We start from the raw sequence: 26,288 nt of genomic DNA, 5'->3' as shown, positions 1-26,288 counted from the left end.
GGTAGCGTCAGGGGCTCCTCCACATCTCGGGTAAGACCTCCTGAAAAATAAACCGAATGCAGACTGGCCTTCTTTGCCAACCTGCCTGCTAGTTTTCTAAATGAGTCCCTCCTAACGTTGGAGCTCCCAATGACTAGCGTCCACGCCCTCTGCACTTGTCCTAACTTGGCCCAGCAGTTAAGGCATCCATTTCTGGCTCAGGTGAATTATCAACAATGCGTAGCATCTCGTACCTGTTGCTAAGGCATAAGGGAGCAGCCGTGTGACCAGTTGCCACTTCCGCATTCCACCCAGAGATATGTGAACCCACCACTGTCCGCTACTCACTCTCTAGTGAAATCTGAAACGTCCCCTTTGAAACACTTTTACAGGACTGTGCTTAACCTGACGCACAATATTTTTTAGCGCAACGCAATCTGACTTTCAACACACAATATTTTGTTAGCGCAACGCAATCTGACTTTCAAAATTCTCTACAAGAGAATGGCCCTGACTAACATTAAACTATACCTTTCACAAATCACTTACCTCACAAAAATCTTCGCTGCTCAAGCTCCTGCAATACAGCGAGCGCCACTACTGCTAGCTAAATAAAAGATTCAAACTACTGAAGGGACTAACTACTAATAGGAATAGTTAGCAAATGAAAGATTTTAATAGAGAACAAACAATGTATTTACCTTAATATCATGACAAATTACAAAACTCCGCCATCTCTCTCCCCACATCCACCACTGCTGGCGGCTCACCTCCAACTGCGCAACGCTACGCGCTGTTCACAGCCAGCTGCCTAACACTACAATGGTTGAGTATTACAACAATGCAAAGCAGCCACAGACTGCACACGGCACAGCCGGTGATTTTCATACTGAGGTGGCGTTATCAATAAAAAAACCTAAACAGCCTGCTTACATAGCCCCCATGCTCCCCACAAAAAATTTGACAAATTTTGTTGGGCACTGGCCAATACATATTTGTTAAAATTTTTCATAATCGTAATTACAATAACAAAGAAATCAAATGCACACACTTATTGATACAATGTTGGTCAAAAGCTAAAATTCTCTCACAGTCCATAAAGACAGTCCTGATCATTCATCACATTGCAGTGTTTTTCTCAAAGTCTGAGCAGTAAAAGAAAATGCACACGGAAGTAATGGATTTCCATGCAGTCTTGAAGTATCGTTGTCCTTCCAACGGAAAGACAGTGCTGACTCTTGACATGCAGACAGGTATTGGTCCACAACAGAGCAAACCCACAGCGGAGTCAGTCGAAGTTTTGAAGAGTATTGGTGGGTAGGTCATCACAGAGCAGACCCACTGTAGTCCTGGTAGAGATTACGGTATTGGTGGGCCACCAGAGGCGCAGACCCACTGCAGTCCTTGTGGAAATAATGGTATTTATGGATCATCAAAGATGCAGACCCACTGTAGTCCTTGTAGAGATGGCCAGCAGCCATCCGTTGTGACTGTGCAGGTGCACAATCACCATTGAAGAGTCTTGCGGAGAATATAGCAAGTCCATAAACCACCACTTGTCCATTCACAAAAAATTTGTTTGAAATGTCCTTAGAACCAGCAATGCTGTTATCCAGTCCCTTGCTGTATTATTAACACACGTGCAAACACTATCAGTCCCTACTTCTCACATATTGTCCATATACTATGACCAACAGAAACGTGTGCAGTGAAATGTAACTTACAAGTTAATAACATGATGAACTGGTGATAATTACAATTTTATAACATGAGAATACAATTACAAAGGTACAAAATACATCATTAAAGAACATAATAATACAGATAACATTTGCAGTAATAGGGGCTTTACAAAAGAATAGATATAAACATATACATCAGTGTGACAGGAATTATGACATAAGTAAACACATAAAAGATCAGAATAATTATTGAAACATCAACTTCACACATGAGCATTAAAACAAAACAGAATAAATATCTAAACATCTTTACAAAGCAAATAACATATTATCAATGCAAATTATATTTGAGGATAACAGTATTCCTCATCATAGTTCATGTAGCTGAGTATTAGAAGAAGAAAAAATTCTATGAAACTACACAAAGACAGGAAGAAAACAAATACACAAGGGTACACAAACACATAGTGGGATAACACAAAAGGAAAGGACAGGGTTTGTTTTCAGTGTATCATTTGGTACTGCAGTCCAACGCAAAACTTCATTCTGTAGATCTTTCGTCTTATTTCAACCTTTGCTTCCACCAAAAAAATCCTATCCAAGCATGCTTTCTGTATTTATTTCACATATTTCTTACCTCGTTATTTATTTCCAAGAAAATCCTACCTATACCTGCTTTCTGTACTTCTTTTGTATAGCCTCTCAGTGCATTTCTCTTATATAGTCTACCCCCTCTTAAGCTAACTTAAATCTACTGAGCTCAGATGCTAAACTAAGGGACGAGGCAATGCAGCAGCACAAAACAATTAATACAAATAGCAATGAAAAAAATGGAAATTGTCAAAGCAAGCAGCAATATTACAACTAATATAAGGCAATGAGCAGCAAACAATAAAAAGAAATCATTAGTAAAACTGGCTTAACAGAATAATACAAAGTCAAATTCAATAACACTATGCCTGGCAAACAGCAGAAGCAAAAACAATAAATTATATCTAAACATGACAACGCTCAAGCAGAAAAAATATTACAGTAAAGACAACAATGCAGACAAGGGAAATGTATATTCACATCTTAATGACTATGTAATTAAAGTGGTGCACCACAAAAACTAATTCTACAAAAGATTCCTAAATACTAGAAAAGAAAATTATGTATGCAGTTCCTGTTATTAGTCCCTTCTTATTGTTCTTTCCATTCCAAGAGCTCCTTTTTCAAAGAATGTGGATTACAAAATTATTATTTAATAGATCTGCAGACAGAAAATATTTAAATTAGTACATCTATAAAATTTTATTTTAACCAGTGCTGCAGTGCAGCTAGAAACTAGATATTAAACAAAATGGGCAAAGCAAGGCGTGAAACGTCATTCACTAGCCATATGGCATTTCTCTCAATTAGCACGACAATAGCCGTGAAATGTTGCGATGCTTTCTACAAAGGAACGTAAATAGCGATTATAATGGCCTCTTTTTTCTTCTACCTGTGCCGCTGGAAGGGTAATGGCTTTTTTTTGTTCGGGCGGCTGTCGCCCAGGTGTCTGACACAGCTGTGTGCTCACGATGTATTACGTGCAGGTGGTCACTTAACTTTCGTACGGAAATATTTACGACAGCAGTTTCCGCTACAATGGCAGTCTTAAATAAAAATATTTCACAGGTCAAGAATTAGCGTTGCAAATCTGTAAAAACAAAATCCATGAATATAACAGTGTCCAAAAAATTTTCGTCGGCATTGTGATACATTCACGCATTTACACACATTTCATAATTCTAAAAGTACGATTCTCGGTTTCCAACATACGTCTTCACAAGGCAGAGTTCCTAACCGCTACTCATTACTCCTTACCTTATTACACATATACAAATTCGTCGACGCTTCTTTAATATTTCATCTTAGAAATCCGTAGCATAATCAAATTCCTCATATACGGTAGCATCATCTTATTGATCATAAACATATCTCAACAGCATAATACACATCGTCGTCGTAAAAATAACATCATAACACCTCAGTCAAATCTCTCAATCGTCGTAGCTTTCTGCAATAATATCAAAACCTAAAAAAAATTCTCTGCTCATTTCAATGGTGTCATCGACCTCAAACGTACTTTAAAAATCATGATCCCATACCAAATACATCATTCAAAGCTCACGTAGTATCACAATGGTTCTGAAAAAATATGAACAGTTTACAAAGTACAGACAAAATACAGTTTCATAAGTGTGAAGGTATCCAACTGTGTAATTGCGTAAACATCTGTCACTGACGTAGTAAAAAGAATGTTTGTTTCTCTGTCAAATAATCAGGTAGCTGTGTAATTCTGTGTTAGAGAAATATGGTACCGATGTGTAAAGTTGTATAAGCAAATACCATATTAGCTAGGGCTCCTTGTGCGTGCCAAACACATGGTACACAAAGTAGGCGTGTACCCCCCTGAGGATAAATGTAATTATACCCTCAGGTGTTACAAATTACAGCAATGGAATGAAATGTATCTCGGAAAACTTTCTTTGTAATTCAAAAATCTTTAAAAATAAATGTTTTAAGTACAAAATTAATCACTGAAATACGTGTCCTGTAGCGCTAAACTGTGCGTCATGTTGTAAGATAATCTCTGTGGAAGTCTTGTAAAATCTCAAAAAGGTCCTGCCTATCAGTGTCATTACGATTCTCAATTGTTTGAATTTTATTCTGAATTAACTCATAAGTATCAAATGCGCCGTCGATATCACCCCTGTCAGTACTTGCAGAGTGATTGTTAGTGTCAAGTTCCGTCGAAAATTCCGAACTGTTTCACACGCCATTATTGTCACAGTATTTCACACGACAACACAGAAAAACACAATTTGAAGAGCAAAAATAAGAGAACGCATTAACATAACACTGAAAATAATATCTAGTTAATTGCAGCTGCGAAATACTTGGTGCAAATCTACATGCATGCCACAACTATTTTACTATACAACAATGAAAAACTACAACTACAAAGGAAATTCTCTCTATAATTACGCGCTAGCAATAAACAAAATCTACACTAATTACACAAACTACAAGAAAAAAAATCAGAAGATTCCAGTGAGGTATCCTAGGCTAAGGGTCGACATATGAAACGTCCCCTTTGAACAATTATACAAGATGACTGTGCTTAACCTGACGCACAATATTTTTTAGCGCAACGCAATCTGACTTTCAACACACAATATTTTGTTAGCGCAACGCAATCTGACTTTCAAAATTCTCTACAAGAGAATGGCCCTGACTAACATTAAACTATACCTTTCACAAATCACTTACCTCACAAAAATCTTCGCTGCTCAAGCTCCTGCAATACAGCGAGCGCCACTACTGCTAGCTAAATAAAAGATTCAAACTACTGAAGGGACTAACTACTAATAGGAATAGTTAGCAAATGAAAGATTTTAATAGAGAACAAACAATGTATTTACCTTAATATCATGACAAATTACAAAACTCCGCCATCTCTCTCCCCACATCCACCACTGCTGGCGGCTCACCTCCAACTGCGCAACGCTACGCGCTGTTCACAGCCAGCTGCCTAACACTACAATGGTTGAGTATTACAACAATGCAAAGCAGCCACAGACTGCACACGGCACAGCCGGTGATTTTCATACTGAGGTGGCGTTATCAATAAAAAAACCTAAACAGCCTACTTACAAATCAGAACGGTCAAATGTTGCGCATCTGAAGACTCACTGGCAATGGTGTGCCCTAGGGCTTTCAACAGCACCAAAGCGGTGGCAGCTCCCGTCACTGCTGCCCCATCATAGTTGCAGATTAGAGCAGTAACCTGACGACTGTCGACCGAGGCCAGCGAATCTTCCAGCTGTTTCCATACCGTGACCTAGTCTCCTTGTGTGCGCACACGGCAAGCACAAACCCTATCGATTTCTCACTGTATGAAATAAACTGTATAAAATCACAAAAAATACCAACAAAGCAGTCAGCAATAGTGATTTCACGTTGTCTGCGTATTTTAACAATTAGTTACAAACAATGAAATACTCATAAAACGTACTCATCTTCGTTTTACTATTTTATTCAGTCGTTGTATACCACATGATGTTTTCCTGCAAATGTTCATAAGGTTCTTTAGTGTTCACCACCCATTCATAAGTAAATCACTATTTCCGCTGCAAACATTTTATTTTCGGTTCTTGATTTTGTCCGTCATGTAAGAACAACACAATATTGTCATCTTCGGACAGTTAAGAGTTACACTGGCTACACTGAAGCTTCACCTAGAAACTGCACTCGACATAATTCCAAAATTCAGTTGACTCATCGCATAAGCTCATTGTGGGACGTTACAAATGGTACTGCATAACATTTATAAGTCTAACAGCACTACAATTTCTTGATATAAATGTTTCACAGTGGTTAGTATCCTAGTACCATGGTCTACTTTAGCAGCTATTCGTGTACGAGTAGTTACCCATTGCTGCACTCACTTATCAGTAGTTTTGTTATGATGATTGAAGGTGAGTAAGCAAGCTGTTGTATGTGCAATAATGTCAGCTCCCCTCACGCGACTGCCTGTTCAAGTAAACGCAAGTCGTGATGTGCACCCTGCCCTCTTTCCCTTAACTGATGCGACGACACATGCACCATCACTGCCGTGTCGCACGTGCGGAAGGGTGTGGGCAGAACTATGCATTTACGCACTGTGCTATTGGAGTGCCTGTACGTTATATAGTGTGTACATTATGCAACAAATTTTATAATTTTTAAGGTGATTTATGTTCACTCATGTAAAGAAAGATATTTCATTCCCTACTTCACCCTTTTAGGGAACAACTTTTCATCATTATTATTATTATTTTTTATTTTTTACTTTCTAAAATATCGTATGATCTTCCTCAGGGTTTAGGATAACGCCACACTAAATTTCATCGAAATCGGTTTATCAGTATAGTCATGAAAACATGACAGACATAAGTATAGAATTATGGATTAAACACGTTGATAGTAGAAGCTTTGGATTCATTAAGTTGAATCGTATTACTTAGACTGTATCAACCAATGATAGTATTTTCACAAATATAATGAAGTTCAAAAGTCAAAGAGTAAACACCAGTTACAAAGAGTAAATATTTCACTAATTCGCTTATTACACTGCACTGTTTCTAAAGTAGTCTACGTTCTTCCTCAGCATTCAAGTTATCTCCATACCAAATTTCATCAAAATCTGTTCAGCAGTTTAGTCGTATGGAACAGGCAAACACACTTTCGCTTTACATCAATATGGATTCTTATTCATAAAAGTATGTACAAGCAAAATACACTACTTCGACTTCATAATGCTTGACATTGTCAACAATGTGGAACAGCGATCTTAATTTATTTATACTGAATAATTTATTTATTTATTTATTTATTTTTATAATTTATTTATACGGAATTTATAAAACGGTATTACCGGTTTCAATTGCGCTAATAATCACCTTCAGGTCATAAAATATTGTTATAGAGTGTAACATGTGGCATGTTGTACATTGAAGTGCTGTGTCATAAAAATCAGTTACGCGCTATAACAATATTTATGATTTGAAGATGATTGCTAGCACAATCGAACCAATAATATATAACCTCTCAAATTTTGACTTTAGTTGTACAGGTGCCAAAACTTTTGCATGGAAATTAGGTAATTAATCATATTTTAATTATATTGTTTTATGGATAATTATTAGTCATAATGGTATGCAAAACGTGCAAAAATAATAGTTGTAATGTCATTTTATAGCAAATTTTCGAGATACAACATTCTGAAAACTGTGTTAAATAGACAATTAAGCGCTAAGATTTGAACAATACAATTCTTCAGATGCAAAATACGGAACATATGGTAGTGTGCAAGAAGAAAATTACAGATACAATCAGCTTCAAATGGTCTCATAATTTGCAGAAAATGTTAGCTCCTTTAGAAAAGTGTGTGTAAAATATTATGATCGTTTCTTACATGAAAAAACTGTTCATATATCAATTATTGTTAAAATATTGAACGTTAATTATTATTTTGAAACAATTTGAGAGTTACATGAATAGTCTGTATGTGAATAAATGACAGCAGCAAAATAACATAGTAAGTGAAGCGTGTCGCAGCACTAAGAAAATCCAGCAAAAGGCCGACAGCAGAAATGACAATATGACATTAAACTTGCATTATGAAATAAAATATTTTCAAGAAGTGTGCGCTACAGCTCATATATATTTAAAAGAGTTCATATTACAGCCTTGAGCAGATACTAAAATAATTTACTTATAGAACCACATTTAGTCATCTGACTACCATCACTTTCATAAAAGTATTCACAACAGTGTGGTATGAAGGTGTTAAGATTAACGCCGATTATAGCTTTATCATGAATCAGTGCATTCCCTAACACAGTTTTTATACACTGACGACGTAATTTGTCTTGCGATATGAGAACAGTGTATTATTAACGGTTTTATAGCTTGATCATAAGGATTTTATATTTCGTTTAACATGATGGTAGTAGAAGGAAAAAGCAGTGCAAGTTGTAAAACATTATTCTTTATTCATTCGATGACTAGTTTCGGGTCGAGACCCATTTTAAATCATCATAACAAAGTCGAAAATGGCGTTTTTGAAGACGTCAAAACATTGCAGTAAATACACTACTGGTCATTAAAATTGCTACACCACGAAGGTGACGTGCTACAGACGCGAAATTTAACCGACAGGAAGAAGATACTGTGATATGCAAATGATTAGCTTTTCAGGGCATTCACACAAGGTTGGCGCCGGTGGCGACACCTACAACGTGCTGACATGAGGAAAGTTTCCAACCGATTTCTCATACGCAAACAGCAGTTGACCGGCGTTGCCTGGTGAAACGTTGTTCTGATGCCTCGTGTAATGAGGAGAAAAGTGTACCTTCATCTTTCCAACTTTGATAAAGGTTGGATTGTAGCCTATCGCGATTGCGGTTTATGGTATCGCGACATTGCTGCTCGCGTTGGTCGAGATCCAATGACTGTTAGCAGAATATGGAACCAGTGGGTTCAAGAGGGTAATACGGAACGCTGTGCTGGGTCCCAACGGCCTCGTATCACTAGCAGTCGAGATGACAGGCATCTCATCCGCATGGCTGTAACGGATCGTGCAGCCACGTCTCGATCCCTGAGTCAACAGATGGGGACGTTTGCAAGACAACAACCATCTACACGAACAGTTCGACGACGTTTCCAACAGCGTGGACTACCAGCTCGGAGACCATGGCTGCGGTTATCCTTGACGCTGCATCACAGACAGGAGACCCTGCGATGGTGTACTCAACGACGAAGCTGGGTGCACGAATGGCAAAACGTCATTTTTTCGGATGAATCCAGGTTCTGTTTACAGCATCATGATGGTCGCACCCGTGTTTGGCGACATCGCGGTGAACGCACATTGGAAGCGTGTATTCGTCATCGCTATACTGGCGTATCACCCAGCGTGATGGTATGGGGTGCCATTGTTACACCTCTTGTTCGCACTTTGAACAGTGGACATTACAGTTCAGATGTGTTACGACCCGTGGTTCTACCCTTCTTTCGATCCCTGCGAAACCCTACATTTCAGCAGGATAATGCACGACCGCATGTTGCAGGTCCTGTACGCGCGTTTCTGGATACAGAAAATGTTCGACTGTTGCCCTGGCCAGCACGTTCTCCGGATCTCTCACCAAATGAAAACGTCTGGTCAATGGTGGCCGAGCAACTGGCTCGTCACAATACGCCAGTCACTACTCCTGATGAACTGGTATCGTGTTGAAGCTGCATGGGCAACTGTACCTGTACACGCCACCCAAGCTCTGTTTGACTCAATGCCCAGGCGTATCGAGGCCGTTATTACGGCCAGAGGTGGTTGTTCTGGGTACTGATTTCTCAGGATTTATGCACCCAAATTGTGTGAAAATGTAACCACATGTCAGTTCTAGTATAATATATTTGTCCAATGAATACCCGTTTATCATCCGCATTTCTTCTTGGTGTAGCAATTTTAATGGCCAGTAGTGTATTTTACCAGCAGCTCGAGGCAGTGGCATGACATTTTTCGTGTATTACTAACTGCGTATGTTGGACGCTGCTCAGCGGCCAGTCTGAGCATTCCGGCGCATGGCGCCGTCGTGTTGCAGCTGGAGTCGGCGGGCCTGGTGCTGTCGGTGGCGTGCCTGGGCTTTACGCTGGCCGTGTACGCGTGCCTGCCCACGCTGCAGAACCTGCACGGCCGCACGCTCATGTGCCACATCGCCGCGCTGCTCGCCGCCTACATCGGGCTCGCCGTCCTCAAGATCTTCACCGGCAGCCTGCGCAACGTGCCCTGCACCGTCACCGGTGAGTCCCGACACTGCTTCAGTCTGGAACCGCGCGACCGCTACGGTCGCAGGTTCGAATCCTGCCTCGGGCATGGATGTGTGTGATGTCCTTAGGTTAGTTAGGTTGAAGTAGTTCTAAGTTCTACGGGACTGATGACCTCAGATGTTAAGTCCCATAGTGCTCAGAGCCTGTGACGGTACGTCACATAAATATTGACATTGTTATCGGTTGTAAACTTTCATATCCATTTCGCACCGTAGCGTATGGCAGAAAATAAGCTGTTGCACTGTCGTTTGTCCAATTTCGTTGAATTCTAACTACAGTCGCATGCTTCACAATGTAGGGTCGCCTGACAACAAAGAGGATACCGTTAACGCATGTTGGTTATAATCTTCGAAAGTGAGTAAATTTTTATGTATTTGATTGGAAAAGGCCTGCTTGTATAGCGTAATGGGCAACTCGGTAGACTGGGAGTTTGAGCCACACGAGGATCAAATCCGCAGGCCTTATTAACGACCGTGGCTTGTGCACTGGCCACTGAACGTGGTTTTTAGACGGTTTCTCATACTCGTTTGGGCAAATTCTAGGCTAGTCCCCAATTTCCGCCTCTTAAAATGCAATAGACAACCCATTCAAATACGATCACACACAAAAAGAACACAGTTTACACTGAAACTTCCTGGCAGATTAAAACTGTGTGCCGGACCGAGACTCGAACTCGGGACCTTTGCCTTTCGCGGGCAAGTGCTCTACCAACTGAGCTACCCAAGCACGACTCACGCCCCGTCCCCACAGCTGTACTTCTGCCAGTACCTCGTCTCCTACCTTCCAAACTTTACAGAAGCTCTCCTGCGAACCATGCAGAACTAGCACTCCTGAAAGAAAGGATATTGCGGAGACATGGCTTAGCCACAGCCTGGGGGATGTTTCCAGAATGAGATTTTTCATTCTGCAGCGGAGTGTGCGCTGATAAAGTTTGGAAGGTAGGAGAGAGGTACTGGCAGAAGTAAAACTGTGAGGACGGGCCGTGAGTCATTGGTTCAAGTCTTCCCTCGAGTAAAAAGTTTACTTTCTTTATCAGCCGGCACGGTAGCTCAGCGTGTTCGGTCAGAGGGTTAGCTGCCCTCTGTAATAAAAAAACTGAGTTAATGGATCAACAACGAACTGAAACGGGTGTCTTTCGACGTCTGCCCAGAGCAGATACAACGAACGAAAACGAACAAAATGAGATTTAAAAAAAAAAAAAAAGTTTGTAGAGCACTTGCCCGGGAAAGGCAAAGGTCCCGAATTCGAGTCCCGGTCCGGCACACAGTTTTAATCTGCCAGGAAATTTCATATCAGCGCACACTCCGCTGCAGAGTGAAAATCTCTTTCTAGTCAACAATATTGTTAAGGGTGAACCAAAAATTATTTGTATATTATGTATTTGTATTTTATGAACATATTTAGTATAAAAGATACAGTTCATGTTCTTGAAACAACTGATATGCAGCGATAATTTAAAAGTAGCATCTTTATTTAAAATATGTCTATCAAAATAAAAAAGGATCGCTGAGAGACACGTTTGTACGGCCGAGGAGGACGGACGTACTTTATGGTACACACACTGTTTTATTTCGCGATACGGAAGGCAGTCATTGAGCGGCTACACATATTTTACGTAAGTTATTCGGTATTCTGCTAAAATAAACTAATTATTGTTATCACAAAATGAATTTCTTTATAATAGTTGTCACCTCAAATGGTCGCAGCGGCTAATTATTTTTAATAACATTTTTTTCAGTAATTTGCGCTGCGGGAAGCTCATCTTCCGATGCAGCCTCCGGTCGGCCATTACGCTCCAAAGTATTAATTTTTTTTTCAAAGTGTTAACAGTAACTTTAAATGCGAGAGATTTCGTGGTAAGAACCTTTCTAAATTGCAACAGATAATTAATTCACGTTAAAGTTCATTTTTTAAATTATACAGATTCCATGAGTTCAGTAAGTTTCATCTTGGCCGCTCCACGGCAACAATCGAAATTCTCTCGAGCCTTGCTTTGCAATCAATAAATAGAAATTAACGAAATTACATTCAATTCAGCTAACGGCAACTATATTTCAGTCATCACGTTCAAAATCCAAAGTTCATACATGAATAACAGCTGCCCTTCAAGAACCTGTTTCATATTTACTTATCCACTAAGTAAAAGTGATAAGAAAAGATAATATCCCTCAGAAAAAGAATCATGCTCTAACAAAAGAAAAATTCACCTGATAACATTGCGCAAGATTTGGTACATAGGATATCCGCAAATGAGAGGCATGGTAATTAACTTAGAGAGATCTGCTACAGTTGTACTATTTATTTATTCAAAACACGGCCGGTTTCTGGATTTTAAAATCCTATTTTCGGGTGTACGAAGTTATTTATTGTATGTGGTAACACGCAACAAGCGGTCGGGCCAGCCAGTGCAACAGCTCCAATCAGTGCATGTTGGTGGAAACTGTCCGCCTCCTGGCAGCCACAGTACTTGGCGTTCTTATCTTGCAGTTGCCCGGTTTCCGCCAACATACAGTGATTGAAGCTCTTTCACTGACTGGCCCGACCGCACATTATGTTTCACCAAATACAATAACTTCATACAATTGAAGATGGGATTTTAAAATCCTGAAACCGGTTGTTGTTTGAATAAATAATTAGTTCTAAATGATCAATGGAAAACCACAGCCGGCCGGAGTGGCCGAGCGGTTCTAGGCACTACAGTCTGGAGCCGCGCGACCGCTACGGTCACAGGTTCGAATCCTGCCTCGGGCATGGATGTGTGTGATGTCCTTAGGTTAGTTAGGTTTAAGTAGTTCTAAGTTCTAGGGGACTGATGACCTTAGAAGTTAAGTCCCATAGTGCTCAGAGCCATTTGAACCATTTGAAAAACCTCATATAAAGATTTGAAACAAATACTAACAAAGAGATAGAGGAGTTGGCCAGTACTTGCCTCAGCTCAGTACAGCCGATAGATACACAAAACAGAACAGAAAATTTACGTATCCTAGCTTTCGGAACTTTGTTCCTTCGTCAGGGACGAGAGAGGGGAAAAAAGGGGAAGAAGGGAAAGTGGATTCAGTTACACACAACCCAGGTTATGAAGCAACAGGGGAAAGGTAAACAGGGAGGTTAGCAAAGATGGAGGCATGGGTGTCAGAGGGAAGCCAAAGATATTCTACTGTAAGTACTGTGCCAGCTTCAAACCAAAGAGGATGCATACAGAAGTAAAGAGGTATATAGTATAAACACAACTATGTAGGATGAAAAGATGCGTGAATGGCTAAAGAGGAAAAGGAAAGAGGAGAAGACTGAAGAGTAATTGGGAGTGAAGTTGGTTAACGTAGGTTCACTCGCATTTACTTAATTTGACTTAATTTACTTAATTGGGAGTGAAGTTGGTTAACGTAGGTTCACTCCCATTCACTCTTCAGTCTTCTCCTCTTTTCCCTTTCCTCTTTAGCAATTCACGCATCTTTCCATCCTACATAGTTGTGTTTATCTTTATACTATATACCTCTTTACTTCCGTATGCATCCTCTTTGGTTTGAAGCTGGCACAGTATTTACAGTAGAATATCTTTGGCTTCCCTCTGACACCCATGCATCCATCTTTGCTACCCTCCCTGTTTACCTTTCCCCTGTTGCTTCATAACCTGGGTTGTGAGTAACTAAATCCACTTTCCCTTCTTCCCCTTTTTTCACCCTCTTTCCTCCCTGACGAAGGAACAAAGTTCCGAAAGCTAGGATACGTAAATTTTCTGTTCTGTTTTGTGTATCTATCGGCTGTACTGAGCTGAGGTAAGTACTGACCAGCCCCTCTATCTCTTTGTTAGTATTAAATAATTAGTTCAACTGAAAAGGACCTCTATACATTAACTAAATTAAAATTGGCTAAGGCTGCTTCATGCTTGGACATGCACGTGATCAGCATCTCAGTACATCCGCACAGATGTCATTTAGTCCACAGCTCGTGGTCTAGGGGCTAGCGTTGCTACCTCTGCATCACGGGATCCCGGGTTCGATGCCGGGCCGGGCTGGGCATTTTCTCTGCCAGGGGACTAGGTGTCTGTGTTGTCCTCATCATTTCATCATCATCGTCATCATTAGTGCCAGTGGCTAGATTGGATAATGAAAAAAATTGGACTGTGAAAAAACTGGGACTTTGTACGGGAGCTGATGACCGCGCAGTTGAGCGCCCCACAAACCAAACATCATCATTACAGATGTCATTTACATTCTGGATGCACAGGAAGGTTACACAGTGGGCTTCTCATCAAAATGCAGGTTGAAGTATACTCGTCCTGTAGGGATCGAAGACACTTTTAGAAGAATAACTACTTATTAACAAAAACAAAACTCAATTATAACACCCTTCGATGACTATCCACGCAACAGAAACGCGTCTACTATGACGTTGTCTGGAACGCGCCTATACGACGACCTCTAGAGTCGTCATAGGCAGTGATGTGAAGGTCGTGGACGTTACTGGGCCGCTGCTGTTGTGTGACGGCTGACCTGCTGCTGGAGAGGACCATCACGAAATAGGCCGCATCCACTGGCGTGGAGCGCTGAGACGAAACTGCTGCTACTGCCAAGTGGTATCGCTGAAACTGAACTACTGACGCGGCCACATGGAACTGCTGGTATTGCCAACATGAAGCGTAGGGGGTGATTGACTTTTTGCAGACCCAGCGAGGCGGAGCAGTAGTTAGCACTGTGAACTCTCATTCGGCTGGACGACGGTTCAAATCCTGATTTAGGTTTTCCGTGATTTCCCTAAATCGCAAATGCCGGGATGGTTCCTTTGAAAGGACACGGCCGACTTTCTTCCCCATCCTTCCCTAATACGATGAGACCGATTGCCTCGCTGTTTGGTCCCCTCCCCCCACATCGACCAACCAATCACCTAACTTTTTGCAGTCTGGCAGTAGCCTAAATAGTCAAGAGTGGATGGATACCCGTGTGGCGCTGCGATGGCACATGGCCTGGCACAGGTCAATAGTGTCCTGTGTCCTCGGGAGTCTTTCCTGGCCCCTTGCTTCAGTAAAATCTTGTCGGTTTGCAAGCTACGTGACTTTGAATAAAATACTACCACCGTCATCAACAGGTAAAATTACTGACTGCTAGTGCACGCACGGTGTTCTGCTTATATAGGTGCAACGGCAGTGTCTGGAACCTTCCAGAGAAGGTCAGAAAGACGCATGCGCGGAAGGCAAATTGGGTAGCTCCTAGCAGTTCTGTCCCGCCGCGGGCAGAGTGACGTCAGATGGCGTGCGGGCCCAGCACCACATTTGAAACTGCCACTCCTGCGTCCCTAGAAGTGTCTGGTTCCTGTGTTTACTTCCGTTCAGTGTCCAAAGCCCGCTCCCATGCCCTACTAAGTGTGGAAAATAGTGTCCTCGTGCGTCAGGCACGCTGCCTGTCGATGAGTTGGCGCCCCCAGTCTCTGTGGAGGCGACGTGTAACTCCGCGGTAAACAGCCCAGGCAATACACGGAGAATATCTCTGTTTTGATAGCCATTTAGGCATGTCCTCCTGGCGGGGCGGCTGCCCGCACAGCCTGCCTGGTGCGCAGAGGAAGCGACTACGAGGTCGATATAGTATAGACTGTTTGGGAAAAGGTCACGTTAGGCCTACTGGAAGAAGGAGAAACGACTGCCACCACGTGTCAATATTCGAAAACAGCAGGATCGTGACCTACAGAGAGAGCAGTTTACTGTTCTGCCATATTGCATCTCCCTTAGGTCGGTATCCAATTACAGTCATACAGATATGGAATTAATGGCTGTTCGCTCAGTCGTGGAAAACCATACAATTATTAGTTGCCTCTAAATCAGTTGAGCTTGTGTGTATGTAGTTCTGAGAAAAAATTTCTCTATAGCAGATGCACAAGAGTGATTTGGTAAGTTTCAGAAACAACTCACCTTACTTCACGATATAATCTCCTTTCACGAACATTCTAACGAACCTCCAGCTCTTTCATTCTATTGGAAAAATACGTTCTGTAAAACTCTGCCAAATACTCATTGACTGCAACTGTCACTTTCTCATTTGATGAAAATTTCTTCCCAGAAAGTCAAACTTTCATGTTAGGGAACAAGAAAAGGTCACTTGAGGCTAAGTCTGGTGAACGGGGTGGATGAGGAGCCAGTTCAAAGAAAGCTCATGTACTCTCGCTATTGTTAAAGGTGATGTTTGGGATGGTGCATTATCCTGGTGAAAGAGCAATTTTTTGCGTGCTAATCTTAGATTCGTTTCACGTCATCTTCGTGGTGTAGCAATTTTAATGGCCAGTAGAGTAATTTGAATGCCAACGGTTTTCCTACACCATATTAAGCAAGGTGCATTTGGTGTTTTCACATTGCTGTCCAGCACCTGTAGATTTAGAGGAAATGCTAAAGAAATAATCATAAGAAACAACAATAATAATAAAGCTACATCACAAATTTAGGAATAGATACGCAAAGTTGAGAGACAAATTTATTTTCCCAAAAAAGCAATCTCGTATGGCACAAGGAAAATGCCGTTCGATATCGCGGCGAAGCAATACAAAAGAGCTAATGTGTCTGTCACGTGCTTCACTCAGAACGACATACCGTTTAATGTAGGGTGCTTGTGTAACACAGTGTTTCTTGGGGAGCGGTGGAAATGGTTAACAGGCAACATTAGTTCGATATATTAGTGCGGCGTAAGACAGTGATTGGAAGCAGGTCAAAGAGAGGCCGATGTCGCAAGAGAGTTCAAAGTTAGTCCGCCTCTGAAATACAGGCTGTTGTCGAAAAAATTCTTGTTAACGCACAACTCCTCAAAGATTCACGCTGGAGATAGGCCGCATGTCTTGCCCGTCGCTGCTTGTGACGCAAGCAAACAATCTGTTTGCTCAATTTGTGCGTAACATGGTAGGTATGTAACAAAAATCAAAGGGCAGAAACAGAAATGTACAACTGAAAACACCGATAATGGATAACACGATTACTGACGTGAGGGTGTCATAGTCTTCAGCATTCATGGAGTGATGATCGATTGAACACAGAATCTGTGAAACGTAATGTTTCTTCAAATCGATCACTCATCTACAGTGCATATTGAGATAATTATATTTGTTATTTCTACCTGATACTTACAAACATTACAAAAATGTCATAATACTACAAAAAGGAAAACGAATAAAGGGAACCAACTTTACACCAATACCAAATTACACTACTGGCCATTAAAATTGCTACACCACGAAGATGACGTGCTAGAGACGAGAAATTTAACCGACAGGAAGAAGATGCTGTGATATGCAAATGATTAGCTTTTCATTCACACAAGGTTGGCGGCGGTGGCGACACCTACAACGTGCTGACATGAGGAAAGTTTCCAACCGATTTCTCATACACAAACAGCAGTTGACAGGCGTTGCCTGGTGAAACGTTGTTTTGATGCCTCGTGTAAGGAGGAGAAATGCGTACGATCACGTTTCCCACTTGGATAAAGGTCGGATTGTAGCCTATTGCGATTGCGGTTTATCGTATCGCGACATTGCTGCTCGCGTTGTTCGAGATCCAAAGACTGTTAGTAGAATTTGAAATCAGTGGATTCAGGAGGGTAATACGGAACGCAGTGCTGGATCCCAACGGCCTCGTATCACTAGGAGTCGAGACGACAGGCATCTTATCCGCATGGCTGTAACGGATCGTGCAGCCAGGTCTCGATCCATGAGTCAACAGAAGGGGACGTTTACAAGACAACGACCATCTTCGCGAACAGTTCGACGCCGTTTGCAGCAGCATGGACTGTCAGCTCGGAGACCATGTCTGCGGTTACCCTTGACGCTGCATCACAGAAAGGAGCGCCTGCGATGGTGTACTCAATGACGAACCTGGGTGCACGAATGGCAAAACGTCATTTTTTCGGATGAATCCAGGTTCTGTTTACAGCATCATGATGGTCACATCGCGGTGAACGCACATTGGAAGCGTGTATTCGTCATCGCCATACTGGCGTATCACCCGGCGTGATGGTACGGGGTGCCATTGGTTACACGTCTCGGTCACCTCTTGTTCGGATGGTCGGCACTTTGAACAGTGGACGTTACATTTCAGATGTGTTACGACCCGTGGTTCTACCCTTCATTCGATCCCTGCGAAATCCTACATTTCAGCAGGACAATGCACGACCGCATGTTGCAGGTCCTGTACGCGCCTTTCTGGATACAGAAAATGTTCGACTGCTGCCCTGGCCAGCACATTCTCCAGATATCTCAGCAACTGAAAACGTCTGGTCAATGGTGGCCAAGCAACTGGCTCGTCACAATACGCCAGTCACTACTCTTGATGAACTGTGGTATCGTGTTGAAGCTGTACACGCCATCCAAGCTCTGTTTGACTCAATGCCCAGGCGTATCAAGGCCGTTATTACGGCCAGAGGTGGTTGTTGTGGGTACTGATTTCTCAGGATCTATGCACCCAAATTGCGTGAAAATGTAATCACATGTCAGTTCTAGTATAATATATTTGTCCAATGAATACCCGTTTATCATCTGCATTTCTTCTTGGTATAGCAATTTTAATGGTCAGTAGTGTATTATTAACCTCTGAATTATGGACCCAACTACTAATACTACTATTCTTATTGCAGACTCTACCAGTCAAATCGGTACACCCCTGTTTTCTTCCGTTCGTTCAGGAAAATCTAAACTTTAGAAGGAAGTTTCCGCTACTAGTTTCGCCCTTAAACTATACCGAGATGAGACGAAATGGTGGCATCCGCAGGGCTAACTACACTGACAGAAAAAATTGCAACACAAGAAGGAGTTGTGCGGCATGAACGTAAGTTGGTTGGCGTGATTCTACATCTGAAAGATGATGTCCGTTCAAATTTCGCACCAGTCTCATACGAATGACTCTAGTAGCAAGATTATGAGGAAGCATATCAGGTTCGCTTTAAATACAAGCTGTAACGGTCGTGAGCCTTAGTTATCTTTGAGTTGGATGTGGAGAGTTGATGTTAGTCAAGAATGCGTTTAAGGCGCCAAAGACGCCATTATCAACACCTCACAGAGTTCGAGAAGCCAAATGTTCGTTCTGCGATATTGCAGGAAGTCTTGGCAGCAATGTGGCCACTGAACGTGATTGCTGGAAGCGGTGGTCACGGGAATGTAAGGTCCCAAGAAGACCAGCTCCGGACGGCCACGAGGCAGTACCGAGAAGGAAGACCATTGTGCTCGGCGAATGGCTCTGGCGTATCGTACTGTATCTGCAGCAGCAATTTGAGCAGCTGTTGACAGTACAGTGGTACAAGGAACTGTTACAAATCACTCACTTCAAGGACAGCTCCGAGCCATACGCCCTGCATTGCACTGACCCCAAACCACCGCTATTTCCAACTTCAGTGGTGTCAAGCGAGAGCTCCTTGGAGGGCAGTTTGGAGGTCTGTTGTGTATTCTGATCAAATCTGGTTCTGCCTTGGTGTCAGTGATGGCTGTGTGTTGGTCAGAAAGAGGCCAGTTGAGGACCTACAACCAATGAGTTCGAAACACCCTGGACCTTCATCTGGAGTTATGGTCTCGAGATCGGTTTCGTATGACAACAGTAGTCTTCCAACAGGATGATGCTCGCCCACATACCGATGTTACAACCCAATATGCTCTACAGAGTGTCGACATGTTGCCTTGGACTGCTCGATCATCGAACCCATATGGGACATCATAGGGAGACAACTCCAGCGTCATCCACAATCTGCATTAACCCTCCCTGTATCGACCGACCAAATAAAACAGGCATGTAACTCCCACAAACTGACATCCGGCACATGTACAACACAATGCATGCACATTTTCATGCTTGCCTTCAACATTCTGGCGGTTACATAGGTTATTAATATACCAGAATTTCACATTTGGAATGTTTTATCTCGCGCTTACATTAACCTGCGATCTTGCTGTGTTAATCACTTACATAAGGCAAACGTAATTTCACTAGCCTACTCTAATTACTTTTTGGTGCTGCAATTTTTTTCCTTATGTGTGTACTGATTGCGTGTAAAATTTTCGGCCGGCCAGAGTGGCCGAGCGGTTCTAGGCGCTACAGTCTGGAACCGAGCGACAACTACTGTCGCAGGTTCGAATCCTGCCTCGGGCATGGATGTGTGCGATGTCCTTAGGTTAGTTAGGTTTAAGTAGTTCTAAGTTCTAGGGGACTGATGACATTAGAAGTTAAGTCCCATAGTGCTCAGAGCCATTTGAACAGTTAAAATTTTCGAGATGCAACAGCCACATGCAAGAAAAGTCAGACCGCCTGCAATCCGTGTGATCTAAGAATGCTGGAAAGTCATGGGAAGATGTAGTGCATAGCTCAGTTTCTGCTTGTGTGCTTGCTCATATGTAGCAGTCTGAAATATCTGCCTAAAAGCGGAATAGTTTTGTGCCACATTGCAGGAGGACATGATTCACTGATAAGAGGTTCTACGGAAAATCTACATGCACATACATACCCTGCAAGTACTGTGAAGGCTTGACAGAGGGTACTTCCGACTGTGCCATACGTTAGCGTTTGGTCCCCTTCCATTCGCGTGTGAAGCACAGAAAGCATAGAAAGATTGACTGGATGCACGGCGATTAGTCTAACCTTGTCTTAGCAGTCCCTACGGGGTCGACACGCAAGATGGTCAGATATGTTGCCGGACTCCTCATTTTTCGTAGGGCAGTTAGCGCATATCTTTAGCATCTGACAGCATTTGTGCGACACTCTGCAAAGACAGAAACAACTCTGTCACGTTTCCTGCTGTTCTTTGTATAAGTTCAATATTCCCTGTACAGCAATTTGGTATGCATCCGATACACTCTTGCTAGATAGGTTGCACGAGCGTTTCGTAAGCAGGAAAAACTGCATTCCCAGTATCGCGCCTGTTAGCTAAAGTGGTAAGCACTGTGGGACCAATCTGCTGAGATCATCGGTCCCTAGGCTTACACTCTACTTAATCTAACTTCAACTAACGTACACTAAGGACAACACACACACCCACACACACACACACACACACACACACACACACACACACATGCCCAAGGGAGGACTCGAATCTCCGACGGGGGGGATCCCCGCGAACCGTGGCTAGGAGCCTCAGACCACACGTCTATCCTGCGTGGCTTAATCAAAGTCTGCCAGCTGGTTTATCTACGAATGAGTCTATCTTATCGTTCCATTTCATATCCCTTCAAATTTTTACACCCAGGATTTTACAACAGCTGACTTACTTCAGTTGCGACTTATGGCTAATGTAGTCATCAGATATTCTGTTTGTGCGTTTTGTGAACCGCAGCCCTATGAAATGCGGAAATGAGCACTAGACGTCACTATAAGCGGACCCGCGAGTATAAAATGTGTTTGGGAGTATTGTGTTGTCAGTATAGAAGCGGTAACAGCACAGTGGGTCGTTCAGGAGAGGTCAGTGACTTCGAACGTTGTCTAGTCATCGGTTACAATTAAACTGACAGTGTTCCGAGTGCAGCAGTGCGGGATGTATACCTCTCAGGACGCTGAAACGTCGTAGGTATGTTCATTAATCCGTGCGCTCATGGAGTTTGCTGAAAAAAATAATAGTTTCACTTTCTGCCACCAAGTGAAAACATGGTGCTGTAAGCAGTCAGAATGTGGTGAGGGTGCAGGAAAAGGGGAGGAAGGATCAGACACATGATAGAGGTGGTTCTGGCACGTTAATTAGGATGTGGTCAAAAGTTACACGTGTTTTGTATGGTCTCCCGACTCAGCAACATGCTACCTAAGTAACACGGCATGGTCGGCAGTTGATTGAAGCCTATCCAGTGTAATCAGAGCGATAAGTCGTCGTTCGCTATCCTTCAGATCAGGAAGAGTCCGGGTACATTCCAGAAAGGCACTATCTGGGATCTGGAAGGCCACACATCTTGTAATTGCCTAGAGATGCATTCGCTATCGAAACAAATCTTTCCCCTGACGAGTGACGTGTGGTGATGCCACATCTTGCATGAAAATATTGGTGTGGACACAGCTGTGTGCTTGCAAATCATGTGTCGCAGAGGGAAGCTCTTGTAACCTGCATATGTCACTGTACACCTAACAGGCCTGCGAGGTGTCATCTCCTTGAGGACAAACGGAACGAGAATGAAGGAGCTTGCGAAATCACACCACACAATCACGCAAGCGGAGTGCAGTGGATGTTCCTGCACAACACGTGGCGGAGTAGAATCCCATACGCGACAGTTTTGTGTTTTACGGCCTCATCCAGCGTAGAATATGCCTCTCCCGTCCAAAGAATATTCCCTGGCTACATGTTATCCATTTCCATCAAGGCCAAAGAAGAAGGGCAAAGTCACGGTCTTGTAGCCTATCTTGTTGCTTCATCTGGAGCACATTCTGAATCTTGCAGGGATACCAGTACAAAATGCGCCGCAAAATCTTTTGAACTGTTGTCCACGGGAGAGACAGTTCCCATGACACAGTCGACCAGAATTTGAGGCATGTGCTACGCGGTCGGTTATAGCTACAGCAACTTCACCAAGAATCGTCATGGGAGAATAATTACTGTGTTATTCTCATAGCGTAGACGATAGCACACAAGACTGCTCAGCCTTTAGCTCGGGTTCAGTCTTTACTGCCATCCCATGTCCAATTTCTGTATCGCTCTCTTTTTTGGTTTTGAGAAACCAAGCCGCGTGGAGTGGCCGCGCGGTTAGAGGCCCCATGTCACGGATTGCGCGGACCCTCCCGCCGAAGGTTCGAGTCCTCCCTCGGGCATGGGTGTGTCTGTTGTTCTTAGCGTAAGTTAGTTTAAGTAGTGTGTAAGTCTAGCGACCGTTGATCTCAGCAGTTTGGACCCTTAGGAGTTTACACACATTTGAACATTTGGGAAACCAAGTGAAGAACACGTTTGCGACCGCCGCTTGAATTTGCGAGCGCAATGGCCTGAATGGCTAACTTCAATGTCAATTAATTTGTAACGGCGCAACGTATCGAATTTTTTTTTTTCAAAACATTATTTTTCTTCACCATTTACCATGCAACACACTTACAAACTTTTCAGACTTTTGCTGTTCACCCTGTAATTGAGAGTACACAAAAAACAAAAAAGGCCTAAGCAAAGAGAAATAGTACAGATGAGATTAGTGATGAAGTTATCAAAACTGGCGACCACCTAGTTGACGAGGTGAGGGAATTCTGAGAACCTGTGTGAAAAATAACGCTTGACGGACGAAGTAGCAGACTAGCACAGGCGAAGAGGGCTTTCCTCACTAAAGAAAGTCTGCTTGTATCAAACATAGGGTTTAATTTCAAGATGAAATTTCTGTGAATGTGCGTGTGGAGGACAGCATTGTATCCTCGTGAATCGTGGACTGTGGAATAACCGAAAAAAAAGAATCGAAGCGTTTGAGAAATGGTGTTACAGTAGAATGATGAAAATTAAGTCGACTGACCAGATAAGAATAAAGGAGGTTCTCTGAATGGAACATATTGGAAACACTGACAAGAAGAGGAGACAGGATCGTAGGACATGTGTTATGACACGTAGAAACAATTTCCATGATATTATTGTAGGGGAAGAGGGACCGGAAAACGTCCAACAAATTATGGATGACGTTGACTGTAATTTCTCGTCTGTGATAAAGAAGAAGTCGTGGCGGGTTGCATCAAACCAGTCAGAAGACTGACAGCCATTAAAGAGAAATGTTGGGCAAATAACCGTTCACTGTGAGCAATGGCGTTCTTCGAATTGTGCAATGATTTTTTTGTCTGTCGTTGTATCTTTCCAGCTAGTACCAACACCCATTAGCCAGTTTTAAACAGTTGTGCTCACTGACTGGAGCAGACAGAACCCGTTGTATCCTGCAAGAGAGATTTCTTCAGCTCTGAGTGTCTAATAACAGACTCTGGTCCTCTCCAGAGCAGTGCTCGCTGGAATCTCTGCATAAACAAAATCAGAGCTCAATTGTAGGGAGAACTGATTACCGCTGGTACTGCGTTTTACTCTCATCTGCTGCCGCTACTGTACAGGTATTATTTTTGTGATACTAGGCAGGTCATAAATATATGATTGATTTTCTTGCATACGCATCATCATTATTAATCTGCGAGCAGGACTATTAGGCTATTTTAAGGCTGAAAAATCTGTAGACGCATCATATTCAGTAATGAAGCAGAGTCGTAATCGGAAAATAAAAATATTTGTGATAGCGTTATATTTTCAGTGTGATTGGAGAGGATTACCAGTATTTAGTGAACACATCTTTGCACATATTGATACTGCTTTCCTGGTATTGCAGCTCTTACTACTCCTTACTACTCCTGTTGGTAGAATCTCAGTAAAAATAACTCAGTAGCAGATAAGTCTAGGTACAGAACGTGAAGACCACGTCATAGCATCCTTGTTAGACAAAAAGTTTCCCAGAAACGTGTCGGATATACTCCTTACTAATTCTGATTCATACACTGTAAGGCCAACGCACAGTCACCATAATTTCGCCTTTTTATGATGTGGACTATTATAACAACACTATAAAATAGCCGTACGTAAACTGTTCCACATTTCTGGTGTCGACTGTTGTAGACCGCAGTTATTTTCAGCCAGAATTCCGAAATTTAAAAACATACACGTTGCACGCGAGCAAAAAACACTTTTTCCTGTCCAGTAAACAAATGTGTGTTTAATACACATTTTCACACTGAAGACATAAAGAATGTGCCGACACATAATTAGATTTACAAAATATCGAGGAAATGTCAGAGTTACGATATATCCATCATTATTATATAAAAATTACTGAAGCAGAAGCCCACAGCAACTCACAAAACGCCAGGCTGTAACTTTGGGGCTATGAGGAGGCACTTCGTGTATCAACTATGGATTTCTTCTCTCCTCCTCTTCCCCGCAACACATGACCAATAGTGTTCGGACATCTATTAGAGGACAACATAGGGCGTGTCTGTCCTTCGTCTGTATAATGGCTTGAACTTTGCTGGAGACACGCTCAATAAGATGTCTGAATGTCTGAGGAGGAATGGCAATATAATCTTCCACAGCAGCCGAAACTGGAGGAGGTAGTGATGTTGGACGGTGGGTTTTTGCAGCGAAGTCGACGTTCTAACTTATTCTAAAAGTGTTCCATCGCATTCAGGTCGGGACTCTGGTCGGCCAGTGTTTTTCAGGAATGTTAATGTTCACAAATCATTACCCCACAGATACTGCATTATGACATCGTCCGTTATTATGCTGATATAAAACTTAATTGTCTTCCAACCGTCCCTCTACTTCACGCAATACACAATGCTGTAAAATGTATTCATATCGTTCCGCATTCAGCGTGTTGTTAGGCGCAATAAGGGTACCACTCCCTTACCTCGAAAAGCACACCCAATCCGCAAAACCACGTCCTCTCTACTTCGCCGCGCGGGATTAGCCAAGCGGTCTGGGGCGCTGCAGTCATGGACTGTGCGGCTGGTCGCGGCGGAGGTTCGAGTCCTCCCTCGGGCATGGGTGTTTGTGTTTGTCCTTAGGATAATTTAGGTTAAGTAGTGTGTAAGCTTAGGGACTGATGACCTTAGCAGTTAAGTCCCGTAAGATTTCACACATATTTGCACATTTTTTCTCTGTACTTCAGTGTTGGCACTACAAATGGCAGCAGATAAGGTTCTTCGGGCATTCGCCTAACTCAAACCCTTCCGTCAGATTACACCAAGTGACACCTTGATTCGTCGCTCCAAACCACTCGTTTAGTCATCCACTGTAGAGTGGCGTCGCTCTTTACCACATCTCAAGCGTCAAGTGGTACAGTCTACAGAGACGCGTGTGTTTTGAGGTGCTGCTTGGGTATTGTACCCCCCTTCTTTTTGAGTGTCTACTCACAATCATTGTGCCATCTGGACTGCTAGTAGCACTTCGCAACTCAAGATTTCGCGAGTGTTTTTTTTTTATCGCCCTCTGCTGTGCTCGATGGTTGCTGTCTGTCGGTACATGAGGTCTCCCTGGTCTTGGTTTAGCTATAGTGGTTCTTTCGCGTTACCACTTCACAGTCACATCACCAAGAGTCGACTTGGCCAGCTTTCGAATAGTTGACATGTCCATGATGGATGTACTTAGTGGTTATAATTAAATTGACGGTGTTCGGAGTGCTGGAGTGGGGACTGTATACATCGCAGGACGCTGAAACATCGTAGGTATGTTCATAAACTGGTGCACTCGCTGAGAATGCTGAAAGAAATAATAGTACCGCTTTCTGCCACCAGGTGAAAATGTGGCG

The 26,288-nt window shown here is 42.6% G+C and overlaps 1 protein-coding gene across 1 annotated transcript in view; it reads left to right on the top strand.

The window, feature by feature from the left end:
• LOC126235765 (uncharacterized) overlaps positions 1-26,288 on the top strand; it is a 716,416-nt gene that overhangs the window by 249,412 nt on the left and 440,716 nt on the right. Inside the window, exon 3 of the mRNA XM_049944564.1 lies at positions 9,827-10,025. Coding sequence (XP_049800521.1) covers positions 9,827-10,025 — 199 coding nt within the window. The remainder of the gene's footprint in view (positions 1-9,826; positions 10,026-26,288) is intronic.

Source organism: Schistocerca nitens, chromosome 2, assembly GCF_023898315.1.
Source record: "Schistocerca nitens isolate TAMUIC-IGC-003100 chromosome 2, iqSchNite1.1, whole genome shotgun sequence".
In the NCBI taxonomy this organism is placed as follows: Eukaryota; Metazoa; Arthropoda; class Insecta; order Orthoptera; family Acrididae; genus Schistocerca; species Schistocerca nitens.
Note: the sequence above shows the minus strand (reverse complement) of the source record. Positions and strands in the feature narration are given on the sequence as shown.